Source organism: Giraffa tippelskirchi, chromosome Y, assembly GCF_054371585.1.
Source record: "Giraffa tippelskirchi isolate mGirTip1 chromosome Y, T2T-mGirTip1v1.2.pri, whole genome shotgun sequence".
In the NCBI taxonomy this organism is placed as follows: Eukaryota; Metazoa; Chordata; class Mammalia; order Artiodactyla; family Giraffidae; genus Giraffa; species Giraffa tippelskirchi.
In genome coordinates this window covers 75652-89598 of record NC_137290.1, presented here as the reverse complement: position 1 = coordinate 89598, position 13947 = coordinate 75652, and the positions used below count along the sequence as shown (strand labels likewise).

Here is a 13947-nt window from a genome sequence, read left to right as displayed (position 1 = left end):
CTATTTAATCAACTAATTCTGTGCTTACCACACTCTTTCTTTAAAATATTTATTTATGTATTTATTTATTCAGCTGTGCTGTGTCTTAGTTGCAGCATGTGGAAGCTAGTTCCCCAATCAGGTATTGAACATGGGTCTCTGCATTGGAGTCTTGGCCACTAGACCACCTGGGAAGTCTCTCCTCATACTCTTGGGGACAGTAACGTGTCATAGACCTCCTCTGAGGCCCCCTTAGAGCTGAGGCATGGGGTAGCTGCAGTAATCCTAAGATGTGGTTTGTTGGTCATGACTCACTCACACTCCCTGCACACATAGGGCTTCTCCCCTGTGTGTGTCCTCTGGTGCCTGATGAGGCAGGACTTCCGACTGAAGCTTTGCCCACACTCCCTGCAAACAAAGGGCTTCTCCCCTGTGTATGTCCTCTGGTGTGAGATGAGATTTGACCTATCCTTGGAGACTTGCCCACACTCTCCGTACTTGACTCTCATAATCCCTGAGACGCCTGTCCCCATGAATAATTTGCCTGTGTCCTCTGGATTCAGTTCCTGGCTTGTGCTGGGCTCTTCTGTCATTCTCTCATGCACCCCAGAACCCCCTACTTGTCCTCTGGGTGAGTAGGAAGAGGCCCTAGAAATCCTCTTCAGCCTTATGCTTTTCAGCAAAGGTTGGGGCCTTTCCTTGGCCTTGCGACCCTCAGGTTTGACACTCGGGCTGTGTGCATCGGAATATCGCTGCTGCTGATTTTGATTGCCTGGGCAGGGATCCTCTGCTTGGAGGTGGTCTCTTGCAGATGGTCTCAGGAGGGTCTGAGAGGGGTGACTACATTGGATGTGTTGGCTGAGGAACTTCTGACTGGAGAAGGCCAGAGAGCAGGAGGCACATGGGTGGATCTTGGGCTTCGGTGCTGCTGAAAGAGGAAGCTTTTGGTCAGGTAGCTGGTTTGCCATGGTAAGGCCTGGCCACTAATCATCTTAGTGTTGAGAGCACACGATTTGTGTCCCACCAAGTGTGTCTTTACAGTCCATTTTTCCATTCCATTCTTACTCTCTACATCTACAGAAATCCAGGAATCTTGTGTCAAGGGCCTTTCTACATATCACCCAGACTAGGGACCTTCCCGCAGCATCAGAGGCATCGTCTCTCCTGATAGAGGTGGATCTGCAGGGACCTTTCCCTGCGTGTATCTGAAAAGTCATGTCATCGTGGCCACAGGTATTTTACCCTACTGAGAGATAAGACTCCTGATGACTTAGGTGGAATCTTCCTGAGCGGCTCCCTGTGAGGGGAAAGGGTCTATTAAGTTAGGGGCGCCTGGTCTGGAGCTCTCTGCATATGGGAGGCAGCACAGGGGGTAGTAAGAGCAGGTGTGAGTAAAGCTGACTTTGGGGCTCCTCGTTCAAAGAGCAGCCTTTGTGCCAATCTCTGCAGGAAGTGGGTTTCAGACTGGATGAGACCGAGTGGCCCAGGTCCCACTGACTACAGGTCTCCGGCTCTTGAATTGCTCCTGAGTTTTCCATAAATCAGAAAATAAAGGCATGTCCTTTCTCAAGCCTCACCAGTATTCATACCTCATTTATTTCATTCAGTCTTAGTCCATTTAACATGCACTAGGAAGTCCTGTTTAAAAATTCATCTCCAGCCAGACTCCTCACACCCTCACTCCCGTGCATCTTCAGCCAGCCCACTCTCCCCTCGTGTCTGGGAGTGAACTGACCTCTGAGGGGACTCCCCGCTGCTGTCTCTTCCCAAAAAGGAACCAAAGCATCGTCACAGAACAGAGAACATGCCGCTTGCAGCTGAAAGCCGCACGGTTGTTCTGTGTCACCCAGGAAGAGCCCTGGGGCCTGCACGTGGACACGGGCCCCCGAAGCTTCAGTGTCCCTTCCAGCTCCTTCCTGTCCCACTGTGCTTCCTCCTGCGACCAGACCACCGGCATGGCCTCTCGTCCCGGCCCTGGGGCTGCGGCACTGGCTGCTCCCCTGCCTGAATCCTTTCCCAGGGGTGTTATCTCTGCAGAGACCCTGCCCCACCATCCTGCGCCACAGCCCACCCTCTGCTCAGGCTGATCCGAGGCACTTTTCCTGCACTGTTTTCCTCAGAGCACCAGCCGCTCTCTGGCATGAAGCCCGTGCTGCGCCAGGGCAGTGGTTCTGTCTGTTTCGGTGCGTGGAGCCCTGTCTGGCACAGAGTATGAGCTCACATGACAACAAGCTGAAACAGTGACTGAATGCAAATCACTGTACACGTGTCACTTAGAAATGGGAGGAAATGAGGAAGAAACACAGAGAGGTGAGAGGGCGGGTCGGTGCTGGGAAACTTGCTGTTTGCTTCTGAGCCTTTCAGCAGAAGGTGATGTGACGTAGTTTTTGCATAAGATTTTGAAAATTAGAACTAACATTTTTAATGTAAAAATCTTTCCTAACAGTCATATGAAATGAATCAAATTCTGAGGCATTTTAATGACGACTTGACTGACTTTGAACTGGATTGTACTCTGCTTCGGAATTGGACCAGGGAGGCTCCCCAGGATGGGCTGGGGCGCTGGAAGAGGGGTGGCGCTGACCTCTCCCGGCCGCGAGCTCGCTCTTCCCCCCGCTGTCCCGCTTGATGCCGAGGTGCTGGCCATACTCGTCCCCGTACCAGACCAGCAGCTCACAGCCCAGCCTGACCACCTGGCAGGTTCGGTAGAAGATCTGCCCGTGATACTGGAAGGCCACCAGGTTCTGCTCCTCATCGTCCCGGGCACCGTTCACATACCTGGGGTCGAGGCCGGGAGAGGGAAAGAAACCCCAGGTGATGAGTGCCCTCCAGGGTCGGGCCATGCCCAGCTCCTTGCCTTCAGGCTCTGAGGCCGCTGTGGCTCCCACCGCCCCTCATGGGGACCTTCTGTTCACACCTTCGACCAGGCCGTGTGAATTCCAATTTCCAGATCCCGTTTGCGGTCCTCTTCCTGGCTCGAATGCTTTTCTCTCCTTATCTAATTAGCCGTTTTCCAGAGCCCAGTTCCAGACTCATCTCCACCTGGACTGTCCATGAGGCTGGTGACCTCCAGCTCCCCTAAACTCTAAATTAAGTTCTCTTTCATTCCACAGGACTTGGTGCTCCTCGGCTAGCACACACCCCTCAGCGCTCACCCCAGCCTGCCTTCTCTCCCGAGGCTTTTCTTCAATCTCCCCACGTGTATCCAGGGTCCTACTCACTTGCCCACCCCGTCCCATGGAAACTTGGAGCGTGCTCTGACATAGCTTGAGACCCAGAACAGTAATAGTTTAGTCACTTTCTGCCTGCCCTGGTGAGAGGAGAGGCCCGCAGAGAATGGCCATGCTCACGGCCATCCTGCCCCCCATTCCTTCCCAGGCCTCAGGGCTCCCTTCTCACTGGAACCGAGCCTGGGGAGGTTGTTGCCCACCTGGACTCAAGGTCTCCTGTGTTAGGTTGTCCTGGCGCTGTGCAGTTACTCAAAAATAGAAAAATTAAAGGTACTATTCCTAAAATGTCTGGCTAATGTCTGTCTGCAGTATGTTCTCCAAAAGGCCATGGGTTGTGTGATCTGCTTCAGTAATGAAGTTCGCTGTCTAAACTGAAACATAAAGTGCTTGGTAAGTGTCAGTTAAGTGAGTTAAAGTGTCCCTGGTGAATCTAGACTCCTCAAGTTGTTTTCAAGTCCCCCAGTTTTGTTCAGCATATAGACTTGTATTTTGACGGCACATATGCTATATTTTTATTTATTTCTTTCTAATGTCTTTTGAAATGAAAGAGCATGATATCGATGGAAAAGAGGAAAGAAGATGTGAAAGCTATGGAGGGAGACAGGTTGAGAGGGAAAGGGGTGTGGGCTTGAGGGAAGAGCGACATCTACGAACTGCAGACTCACTGCACTCACCTCATCCAGTTGGCCAAAGACGTGTCCTTTCCATCCACATACTCATAGCAGTTTCTCCCTTTGGTGATCTGAGTGTCAGAAAAAGAGTTACAAGTTTTCTTCTCTCTTTTATTATTATTATTTTTTTGGTAGGAAGAAATAGAAGAACTATTTCTCTCTGCTGTCATTGATGCTCTTCAGCCTGCATGGATTCAACTGCTTTCATCAAGAGGCTCTTTAGTTCTTCTTCCTTTCCACCATAAGCGTGGTGTCATCTGCATATCTGAGGTTATTGATATTTCTCCCGGCAATCTTGATTCCAGCTTGTGCTTCATCCAGCCCAGTGTTTCTCAGGATGTACTCTGCATAAAAGTCAAATAAGCAGCGTGACAATATATAGCCTTGACATATTCTTTTTCCTATTTGGAACCAGTCTGTTGTTTCATGTCCAATTCTAACTGTTTCTTCCTGACCTGCATACAGATTTCTCAAGAGGCATGTCAGGTGGTGTGGTATTCCCATCTCTTTCAGAATTTTCCCCAGTTTATTGTGATCCACACAGTCAAAGGCTTTGGCATAGTCAATAAAGCAGAAATAGATATATTTCTAGAACTCTCTTGCTTTTTCCTTGATCCAGCGGATGTTGGCAATTTGATCTCTGGTTCCTCTGCCTTTTCTAAATCCAGCTTGAACATCTGGAAGTTCACAGTTCACGTGTTGTTGAAGCCTGGCTTGGAGAATTTTGAACATTACCTTACTAGTGTGTGAGATGAGTGCAATTGTGTGGCAGTTTGAACATTCTTTGTCATTGCCTTTCTTTGGGACTGGAATGAAAACTGACGTAACAACCTAGATGTTTTCAACTGCATACGCTAGAAGAACCAGCTTTGCATTTTCCAAGAAAAAAAATGTTTCATTTTAACCAATTTTCTCTGAAGTCCAAGGAATATCATGGCCATCCTGCATCAAAAAGTCATCTTTCCATTATGTCATCACAGTTTCATGCCTAAATTATAGACCAAATAGTGCTCAAATTGACTCTGATGTCAGGAGCAAATCAGCTGATAAAAAGCTTGGATTGTCCCTCTGGGAAGTGAGACCTTGGTCCCACCAGAAGAATCTGAGGGCTTAAGGGAATTTGCAGGAGTGGGGAAAGCTTGGTCCATCCTACATGTACCACAATCTTAAATCATGCTTATTTACTTTACCGAAGTAAAAAAAAAAGATTATAAAAACAAATATAAATCACTGAAAGGTAAAGAAATTCATAATCTGTGATCAAAAGCTGCATTCTAAGAAAACTGTGTTCTCTTAACCTAGAGACTAGACTAAATCCCAGTCTGGTACCAGCTTACCAGATAACAAACAAAAAATTTTGTTTACGGGTAAGCTTAGAAAAGTCTTTTCCATATATCTTGAAGTAGCAGTATTTTTGCAAAGGCATCCGTGTGAAACCATAGAAGGCATGCTTAAAACCTGATTAAGTTGAAATTGACAAAGTAATATGGTCATTGCTGTGACTTGAAACACTTTAATATGATAACTAGAATTATAACTGACAGCATTTTACCAGAACATATCAGATTTTCATGAACGTCACATAACTTCTAGGATATCTATATTAGTATCATCAACCATATAATATAACTTGAGAAGATTTATCACTCCTTCTGACAACACTTCCCGTGTAGTTTAACATGCCAAATGAACTCAGGTTGTTTAATATCTCTCTTTGGGAGGTCTCAGGGGCCCTCTGAAGCATCCCAAAGTTAGCTAGAAGTCAATTATTTAGGAAGGTTTGTTCATAAATATCAAAAGGGTTTATAGCAGTCAGATAGGATCACATACGTCACTGTGAAACAATACTTACCCACTTAGCCAAAGTTAACAAAAGATTTCAAAGGTAAACCTAGAACAGATCACTTAAGAGGTAAAGAAACTTAAAATCCATTAGCAAAGGCAGTTCAACATCTCAAGAAAACTTGTACTACACACAAAGCTCTTTTCTGGGGGTCCACTTTCCATAAAACCTCCTTATCCCTTTCTGTACCCATTTCTTTGCTTCTCCCATCCTGAAACTGCCAGAAACTGTAAGTCAGAACTACTTCTTTTTCCTTCATAAAATGCGATTTCATTCCTCATACCTTCTTTAATAGCAAGACATACATTTTCCTTAAGCAACCAAGAACTGACTTTTATATTGACATTCTATAGATTGGTGAACATACGTATCAGTGATACGATCTAAAAAAAAATTGCTTTCTTACAGTGAACATCTCAGGATGGCACCAGACACTATTCATGGAGAGTCAAAAACCTCTTTAGTTTCTGTGTAAGAGGAAGGTCCTAGTAAGTAGTGAATGTTTCAGAACCTTAATTTATGTGGAAATGACCTAGCTATTCAATACACTGTCACCACTTAGTTTAGCACGATAGAAATCAGGTAACCAAAATCTGGAGAAACTATGGTAAGTTCAGTTCAGTTCAGTTGCTCAGTCGTGTCTGACTCTTTGCGACCCCATGGACTGCAGGATGCCAGGCTTCCCTGTCCATCACCAACTCCCGGGGCTTGCTTAAACTCATGTCCATCGAGTCAGTGATGCCATCCAACCATCTTATCCTCTGTCATCCCCTTCTCCTCTGCCTTCAATCGAGACTATTATAGACAGATATTTTAAAATATAATTATTTTTAATTGTTTATCTAAAAGCTCATATCGCATTTACATTTTTTAGTTTTTTTTGTTTGTTTTTAGAGGTACTTTCTTTGTTGACAAGCTTGTGACATATAACAATATAGCAATGTTTAACTTATAATAACCCTAGGCAGTATAAAAATTTTATGCTTAATGTTAATGACTCTTAGACATGTCTATATCAGAGTAGTGAAAAAAATAAATACTAGATATTTAATATTGACTATTTCCCAGTTCACATGAATCTAAAATTCATTTAGGTCAATTTTCTCTTGTATTTAGAACTGTTTGATTTGAAAGGGCTTCCTTTTCTTTAGATTATTTAAATAAGAACTCACAACTTCAGCAATATTATCAAAAAACAGAAGACTCACACTGAGACATACATAAATCCACACAGACAGACAGACAGAGATCTTCTAGTTTTCCGCCTGAGATTTAAAATATCTCTTTGACGTCCTTTTTTGGGGGTGGGGGGCTTGAAGTTTTCATTTACCCAAAACTGAGATCTCAGGCAAAGTAGGCAGTGTTGTCCAAGGAAAGGGTTAACTTCAAGCTTTGCCCTAGGCAGGCCTTTTAACAAACTAATTGTTCTTAATTGCATATGCAAAAGAACCAGCTTTACATTTTCCATGAAAAAATTTTTTTTATTTTAACCAATTTTCTCTGGTTCTATAGAATATCATAGGTCAGGTCATCTTTCCTTTCTGGAGTCATAGTTTTATCCCTGGATTATAGACAGATCAGCAGATAGAAAGCTCGGGCCGTCTCAGTGGGGTGGATTTGCTCGCGGATGGATGTCACCTGGCGGCAGTAGCGAGGCCCGCGGGCCTCTCCCGGAAGCGGGCGTGTGGGCGGAGCACACCTGGCCGCGTCGGGGGCGGAACGCCCCTCCTCCGAGCTCGTAGGCAGTGGGTCCTGGGTCTCGGGGGTCTGCATTGCGGCTGGGAGCGCCCATTTCGTGGGCTCCTGGGTCCCCGTCGATCGGCATCCAGTGAGCGGAGCGGAGGGGTGCGGACCACAGGTAAGGGAACTGGGGCTCGGTGGCACAGGGCGGAGCAGGGAACCACGTATTCCGCCCTGTCTGTTGGCACAAACTCGGAGCCCCCTAACCTGGCGGTGGCAGAAAGGCTTCGCCATTGAGGTCAAGGCCTTTACCACTTTACCCCGTTGCCTAAAGCTCAGACCCGCGCGGTTTTCCCAAGCAGCCTAGTGCCTGCAGCGAGGTCCCCAGGAAGCCCAAGGGATTTATCCTGCCTGGTGATTTCACCTGCTGGGACTCCACAACCCTTCCTCTGGCCGGCTGGCCCAGCCCTGCTTCCGGCGGTTTGCAGCCCAGCGGGCCCTTGACCACCTGCTGGGATGGGAAAGGGAGGGGTCCACGAATTGCACCCTAGAAACTTAGTAGGGTGCATGGAGTTAAAAACCTGGCGGCCACCCAGGCGGAAAAGAAGGGAGGAGGGCACCTTGCCGCCCTTTCATGGTGGCATCTGTGGCTGTCCTGCTGAGAGGGGGCCTTTCCATGGGGACCCGGTGCAATAAGTGTGGTGCTTTGGAACTGAATAATTAGAACGTGTAAAATTTTTAAATTATGCGGTGCTTTAATTAAAAAAAAACATAAAAGCTCCAAGTTTTTTGCAGATTTTTCAGTGTTCCGATACAAGTTTTACGCAAATCCATAAAGAAAGACGTACGCATAGGAAACCACAAATTGAAAGCAAGTCTATTCAGATAAACACTGGACATCATCTATATTAATGTTTAAGGGGTTTAAGGCACTTGAAGTTCCTTCCTTGACCTCGGGAGTTTTTCTGGAAGGCAATTTTTTGACAGACGGGGTGAGGGAGGGCTTGGGATGTTTCAAGTGCCGTCCGTTTACCGTGCGCTCTGTTTCTATTTCTGTTCCCTGGAGGCTCAGGTGGCAAACAGTCTGCCTGCAATGCGGAGACCCAGGTTCAATCCCTGGGTCGGGAAAATCTCCTGGAGAAGGAAACGACAGCCCACTCCAGTGTTCTTGCCTGAAGAATTCAATGGACTGGGGAGTCTTGTGGGCTACAGTCCATAGGGTCACAAAGGGTTGGACACGGCTGAGTGAGCGAACACTTATTTCTATTATTATTTCATCAGTTCCACCTCAGATCATCAGGCATTAGATCCCGTCTTCTGCACAGCTCCAGCCTGCTTCCTCCTCCTCTTCCACCTGCAGAACTACCTGCTGGGTTTCTCTGAATGTGACTAGGAGTCTCCTTCCCTCACTTCCTTTTCTCTGAGTCCCTTCTCCTAACTGGGTTTCCCTGATCTCCATTTAGGCACTTTTGCCCCAGGTGCTGCTAGTGGTAAAGAACCTACCTGCCAATGGAGGAATTCGATCCCTGGGTTGGGAAGATCCCCTGGAGGAGGGCACAGCAACCCACTCCAGTATCTTTGCCTGGAAAATTCTCCTGGACAGAGGAGCCTGGCGGGCTCTGACAGTCAGACGTGACTGGAGCGACTTAGCACAGCACACCGGAAGCCCTTTGAACTGCAGACTCATGTGATTGTTTTGGCTCCTTGGAGTCCCTTGTCACTCCACGTGTATGTTAGGGTCAGCTTGTGTATTGCTTCCTAAAGGCCTCGAGAGGGTTAACAGGCAGGAAGGCCAGGGGTCTCCAGACAGAGGGAATTGGCTGCAAGTGTCAAATGTTTTTTTATATCGCTCTTAAGAGGCAGGAGGAAACAAACTAGTGTTACATTTTTTCCCCTTCTTGATACAAATTTAAAAGAAGGTTTCTCTTAAAAATCTTTGTTGCCAGGACCACTCCTGGCTCCCCCTGAACTTAACTTTTCTCAAACCTTGAGCTAAACAATGCATTTTTCTTATGGAAATGTTTGTCTTAAGCTATGTTAATGTGCTATGTATTTACTCTAGACTCTGTCTTCAAGTTGGTTCTCCTAAAGGCTCAGAACCGACCTGACAAACCAGTATGTTTTACTCTTACCTTGTTCTCCTAGTCTACGCTAACGAAACTATATATTTGCTTGGAAATCTGCCTTTCTTCAAGATTCATGTCAATCATTTTATGGCCCGGGATGACTCACCTGCTGCCAATGTTATCTCAATGCATGTTGTGGGTGAGGGGCCTGGTGCCATTCTCTGAGACGTTGCCTTTCTTCAGTTAGCAGACTGCTAGTGGCTGTATAACATCTGGCTAAAGACTAGCAGGGGGTACTCTTTCTGCCCCCTTCTGATGTCTGTGTCAGCAGCTTTCTCTCTTTTATACTTTAATAAAACTATGACACAAAAGCTCTGAGCGATCAAGCTTCGTCACTGGCCCTGGATTGAATTCTCCTCTGGAGGCCAAGAATCCTGGCACCTTTCGTGGTTTAGCAACAACATTTCAGCCTTTTGTAATTCATATTGAATCTTCATTTCAGATTGAAGATGCATTCCATGGTATTGCCATCTTAAGTCTTTCCATCGCTATGGAATATCTGTACATGTATTTAGGATATTTTCCAGCAATCGTGTATAATTTATAGTGTGCCAGTTTTGTCATCCTCATTACATCCGTGTCAAAGTATTTTATTAATGCTGACATTATTAAAAGGGAATTGTATTTTTAAATTCCTTTTCAGATTGTTATTTGCTAGTGTATACAGATAAAACTGTGTAATCATTCATTTTCATCAGTTTGGACAGCTTGATAGTTGTCTTTACTTTCTTTACTTTCTCATAATTTAAGATTACCCTGGCTTATATATTTACTGTCTCACCCCTAGTCTCAGTCATTTCTTCAAAGAACTTCTGTCCTTTTTTTTTTTAACATTAAATTATTTTTGACTATGCTGGGTCTGTGTTGCTAGATGTCTAGTTGTAGTGAGCAGAGGCTACCCTCTAGTTGCCGTCCCATGGCTTCTCATTGCAGTGTTTTCTCTGGTTGCAGAACTTGGGCTCTGGAGCATGCGAGCTTCAATAGTTGTACAGGGGCTTAGTTGCCCATGGGCAGGTGAAATCTTCTAGGACCAGGGATTGAACCCGTGTTCCCTGTATTGGTAGGCAGATTGTTTTACCGCCGGGCCACCAGGGACATTTCCTGTTCCCTTTTCTTAGAGAATGATATTTGAAACATACATGTAGGAGCTAAATATGCTCAGCTGACAATACATGGAAATATATACATGTATTCCAGCTTACCTTTGAACATATTCAGTTAAAGGTAATTTGTGATGATGTCTCCAACCTGATCCACCATGACATGGATGTTGTAACCTTTCCTTTTGTGTATCTGTAACGTCCCATTCCACTGGTAAGATACCTGGCTTCCATCACTTGTCATGTATAGAATTCAGTGCTTGTCCCATGGGGTTACTGAAAAAACTGTCAGACTGTCTTCCAAAGGGGGCTGTGCATGCATCCCCCCAGTGTCTTGAGTGTGTTTTTGTCTGATCGTTTACTATCAGTATACCCTCCGTGGCCAGGTGTCTATTTCAGTCTTTATCAACTATGAATGGGCTTGTTTGCTCTAGCGTTCTTGGACAATTTGAGGACAGATTCTTTGTCAGAGATGCATTTTTTAGGAAAATGATGTTATTTATTTTTGGCTGAGTTGGGTCTTTGTGTGTGGGCTTTTCTCTAGTTTTGGAGAGCATGGGCCATGACTAGTGGTGTGCGGGCTTCTCACTGCAGTGGCTCCTCTTGTTGTGGGGCACAGGCTCACGGGCTTCAGTAGTTGCAGGATGTGAGCTCTGCGCTGTGGCTTCCAGGATCTGGAGCACAGGCTCAGCAGTTGTGGCACACGGGCTTAGTTGCTCTGTAGCGTGGGGGATCGTCCCACACCAGGAATCACACCTGCATTGCCAGCACTGGCAGGCGGATTCTTTACCACGGAGCCACCAGGGCATATTTTAGATTCTAGTTTTCCACACATGTATCTGGTGAGAGAGGCCAGGATCAAGAGGCCTGGCAGCTGGGAGTCCTCAGCCACAGTTCTGGCTGTGCTATCAAAAGCTCTGGGGCCTTTGGCGAGCGCCTCAGCTTTCCTGGAGCTGTTTCCTCCCCTCAGAAATGCCCCGCTGTTGGACTGTAGCCACCAAGCTCCTCTGTCCCCGGGATTTCTGAGGCCGGAATACTGGAGGGGGTGCCATTTCCTTCTCCACAAGACAGCATTTTGAAGATATTTTCTCCTGGGTATTGGTTTTGATGAAGGAAAGGGGATCCCTTCCGGGGCTTGAGAGTGGGTTCTTGTCTGACACTTGGAAGTGAGTTGTCCGAGGCCGGAGCGCTGTCCAAGCGAGAGGCTTGATTGGGAAGGGCTGCCGGGGCGGAGGGCGGGAGAGCGAGGGAAACGGAGACAACTGCTCTGCCACGCGGCTCACAGTCTCAGGTTTTATGGTCATTGGGTTAGTTTCTCGTTTGTCTCTTGCCCGCCATTCTGAATTGGGGTCCTTCCTGGGGGCACACGCATCCCTCAGCTGAGACGGATTCCAGCGAGGGAGATCCTGGGAGGTTGGTAGGACCTTGGACTGGAGTCCCCCATCTCCTTTTGACCTCTCCAGAGTCCTGGTTGGTGGTAGCTGGTTAGTTCCTGGCTCCTTACCAGGACCTCCTGTTGTAAGACGACTCCTGCAGGTGTTCTCTCTTCTCTGGGGCCTGGCAAGGGCGGGTGGTCAGTGGTTCGTTTAACAGTTTGTCTTTTGGTTCTCTCGAGTAAGGTCCTTCACAGAGTAAATGTATAAAATCATAAAACTCAATGTTTTAAGTAATTTATATTAATAATTTGGCAAGTTGGCTTTTTTGTTGTGTGTTAGAACTCATCACCAGACCAAAGGTCATGTAAGTCTTTTATTGTTTTCTGAAATTTTTATAGTTTTTAAAATTGAATTACGGTATTGTAAAGTTTGTGTTTATGTTCATTTCATTCCATATGTTTTTTTTAACAGTTATTTATTTTTAGTTGATTGATCGTGGTTTTACAATGTTGGTTTGCTTTGTCATACATCAATGTGAATTAACCGTAGGTGTACATAATGTCCTCTCGCTCTTGAATCTCCCTCCCACGTCCCACCCATTCCCACCTCTCTAGGGAATTTTTGGCTGCACTGGTCTTTGTTATGCCTGGGCCGATTCTAGTTGTGGTCGTGGGGCTGCTCCTAGTTACAGCATGTGGGCTTCCCTTGGAAGTGGCCTCTCTTGCTGTGGAGCATGGGCTTCTAGGCTCTTGGGCTCAGTAGAAAATATTTTAAAAACAGTTTTTCCTGATGCATGAGTATAGGATATTTTTCTTTTCTGTTTTCAATTTCTTTATCAATGCCCTATAGTTGTCTGATTATAGGTCTTTTATGTCTTTGGTTAAATTTATTCCTAGATAGTTTTTTTTTTCTTGAATTGTGAATGGGATTGTTTTCGTATTCTTTTTGATAGTTTGTTATTCATGTATAGAAACAAAATTGATTTGTGTGTATTCCATTTTTTTGTGGTGAATTTATCCTTTAACATATGTTTTGAAATAATGTAAAAGATTGTGAAGCTAAAATCTCACTGTTTCCCCTGCAATCCAGATCATCCACAGGACTCACGACTTAGTGGCTACTAACACCCTTTTCCCATGATGCCTCTTAATACTAATACCATATGGACTCCTACAAGGGAAATAAGTGTCACAACTTTGGTTGGACTTGGTCTGGTAAGTCTTGGCCTCTATAACAAAGTCTGATGCCTGTCTTGCCTGAGTTCTTGAATGGTATTGTCGTGGTTGTTTTGAAAAGTAACTCGCTTTCCACTAATTTAAAATGTACAGAAAGGTTTTAATAATGGCAAAAAGTACTCATATTTGCAAATTCACACAAAATGTTCAGTGTGTTTTACCCAAAACAGTGACACTCTCCTGAGGCACCAACACCTAGCCCCCCCCCCCCCCCCCAGGAGGCAAGCATGAGTTCTGTGTTATGGTTTAATACACAGGCCCACTTACCCTGTCACCTGCTGCTCCAACTGTGTGAAGATACCTTTTTCCACCCTGGTCCCGTTTTCTTTTCCCGGAGCCATTACTGCGTTTCCCCCTCATTTGGACAGCCTTGATGGATTTAAAGCAGGTAAGATGAATATGGGATCTGGGTGGCCTTTTATGGTATGGCTTTTCTCACTAAGGATGTTTTTAATATTCATTTATGTTGTAACAATTATGACCACTACACTTTTTTCTCATTGTCATTAAAAATACAAAATGTGGCATTAACCATTTAATTCATTTTAAGTATGTAGTTTTGTGATGTTAATTACTTTCACATGGTTGCACAAATAAGTTAAATAATGTGTGTACCTCATGTGTGCATGGGAGATACTTATATATATATGTGAAGTTGCTTAGTCGCGTCTGACTCTTTGCGACCCCATGGACTGTATATATACACA

At 45.4% G+C, this 13947-nt stretch overlaps 1 protein-coding gene across 1 annotated transcript in view; it reads right to left on the bottom strand.

Annotated features, from left to right (window-relative positions):
* Positions 1-290: 290 nt before the first annotated feature.
* The window catches only part of LOC145537661 (histone-lysine N-methyltransferase PRDM9-like), a 31518-nt gene continuing 17861 nt past the window's right edge, over positions 291-13947 (bottom strand). The window contains exons 3-6 of the mRNA XM_081568515.1: positions 7423-7590; positions 3884-3951; positions 2564-2757; positions 291-904 (exon numbers count right to left, since the gene is read on the bottom strand). Coding sequence (XP_081424641.1) covers positions 291-904; positions 2564-2757; positions 3884-3951; positions 7423-7590 — 1044 coding nt within the window. The remainder of the gene's footprint in view (positions 905-2563; positions 2758-3883; positions 3952-7422; positions 7591-13947) is intronic.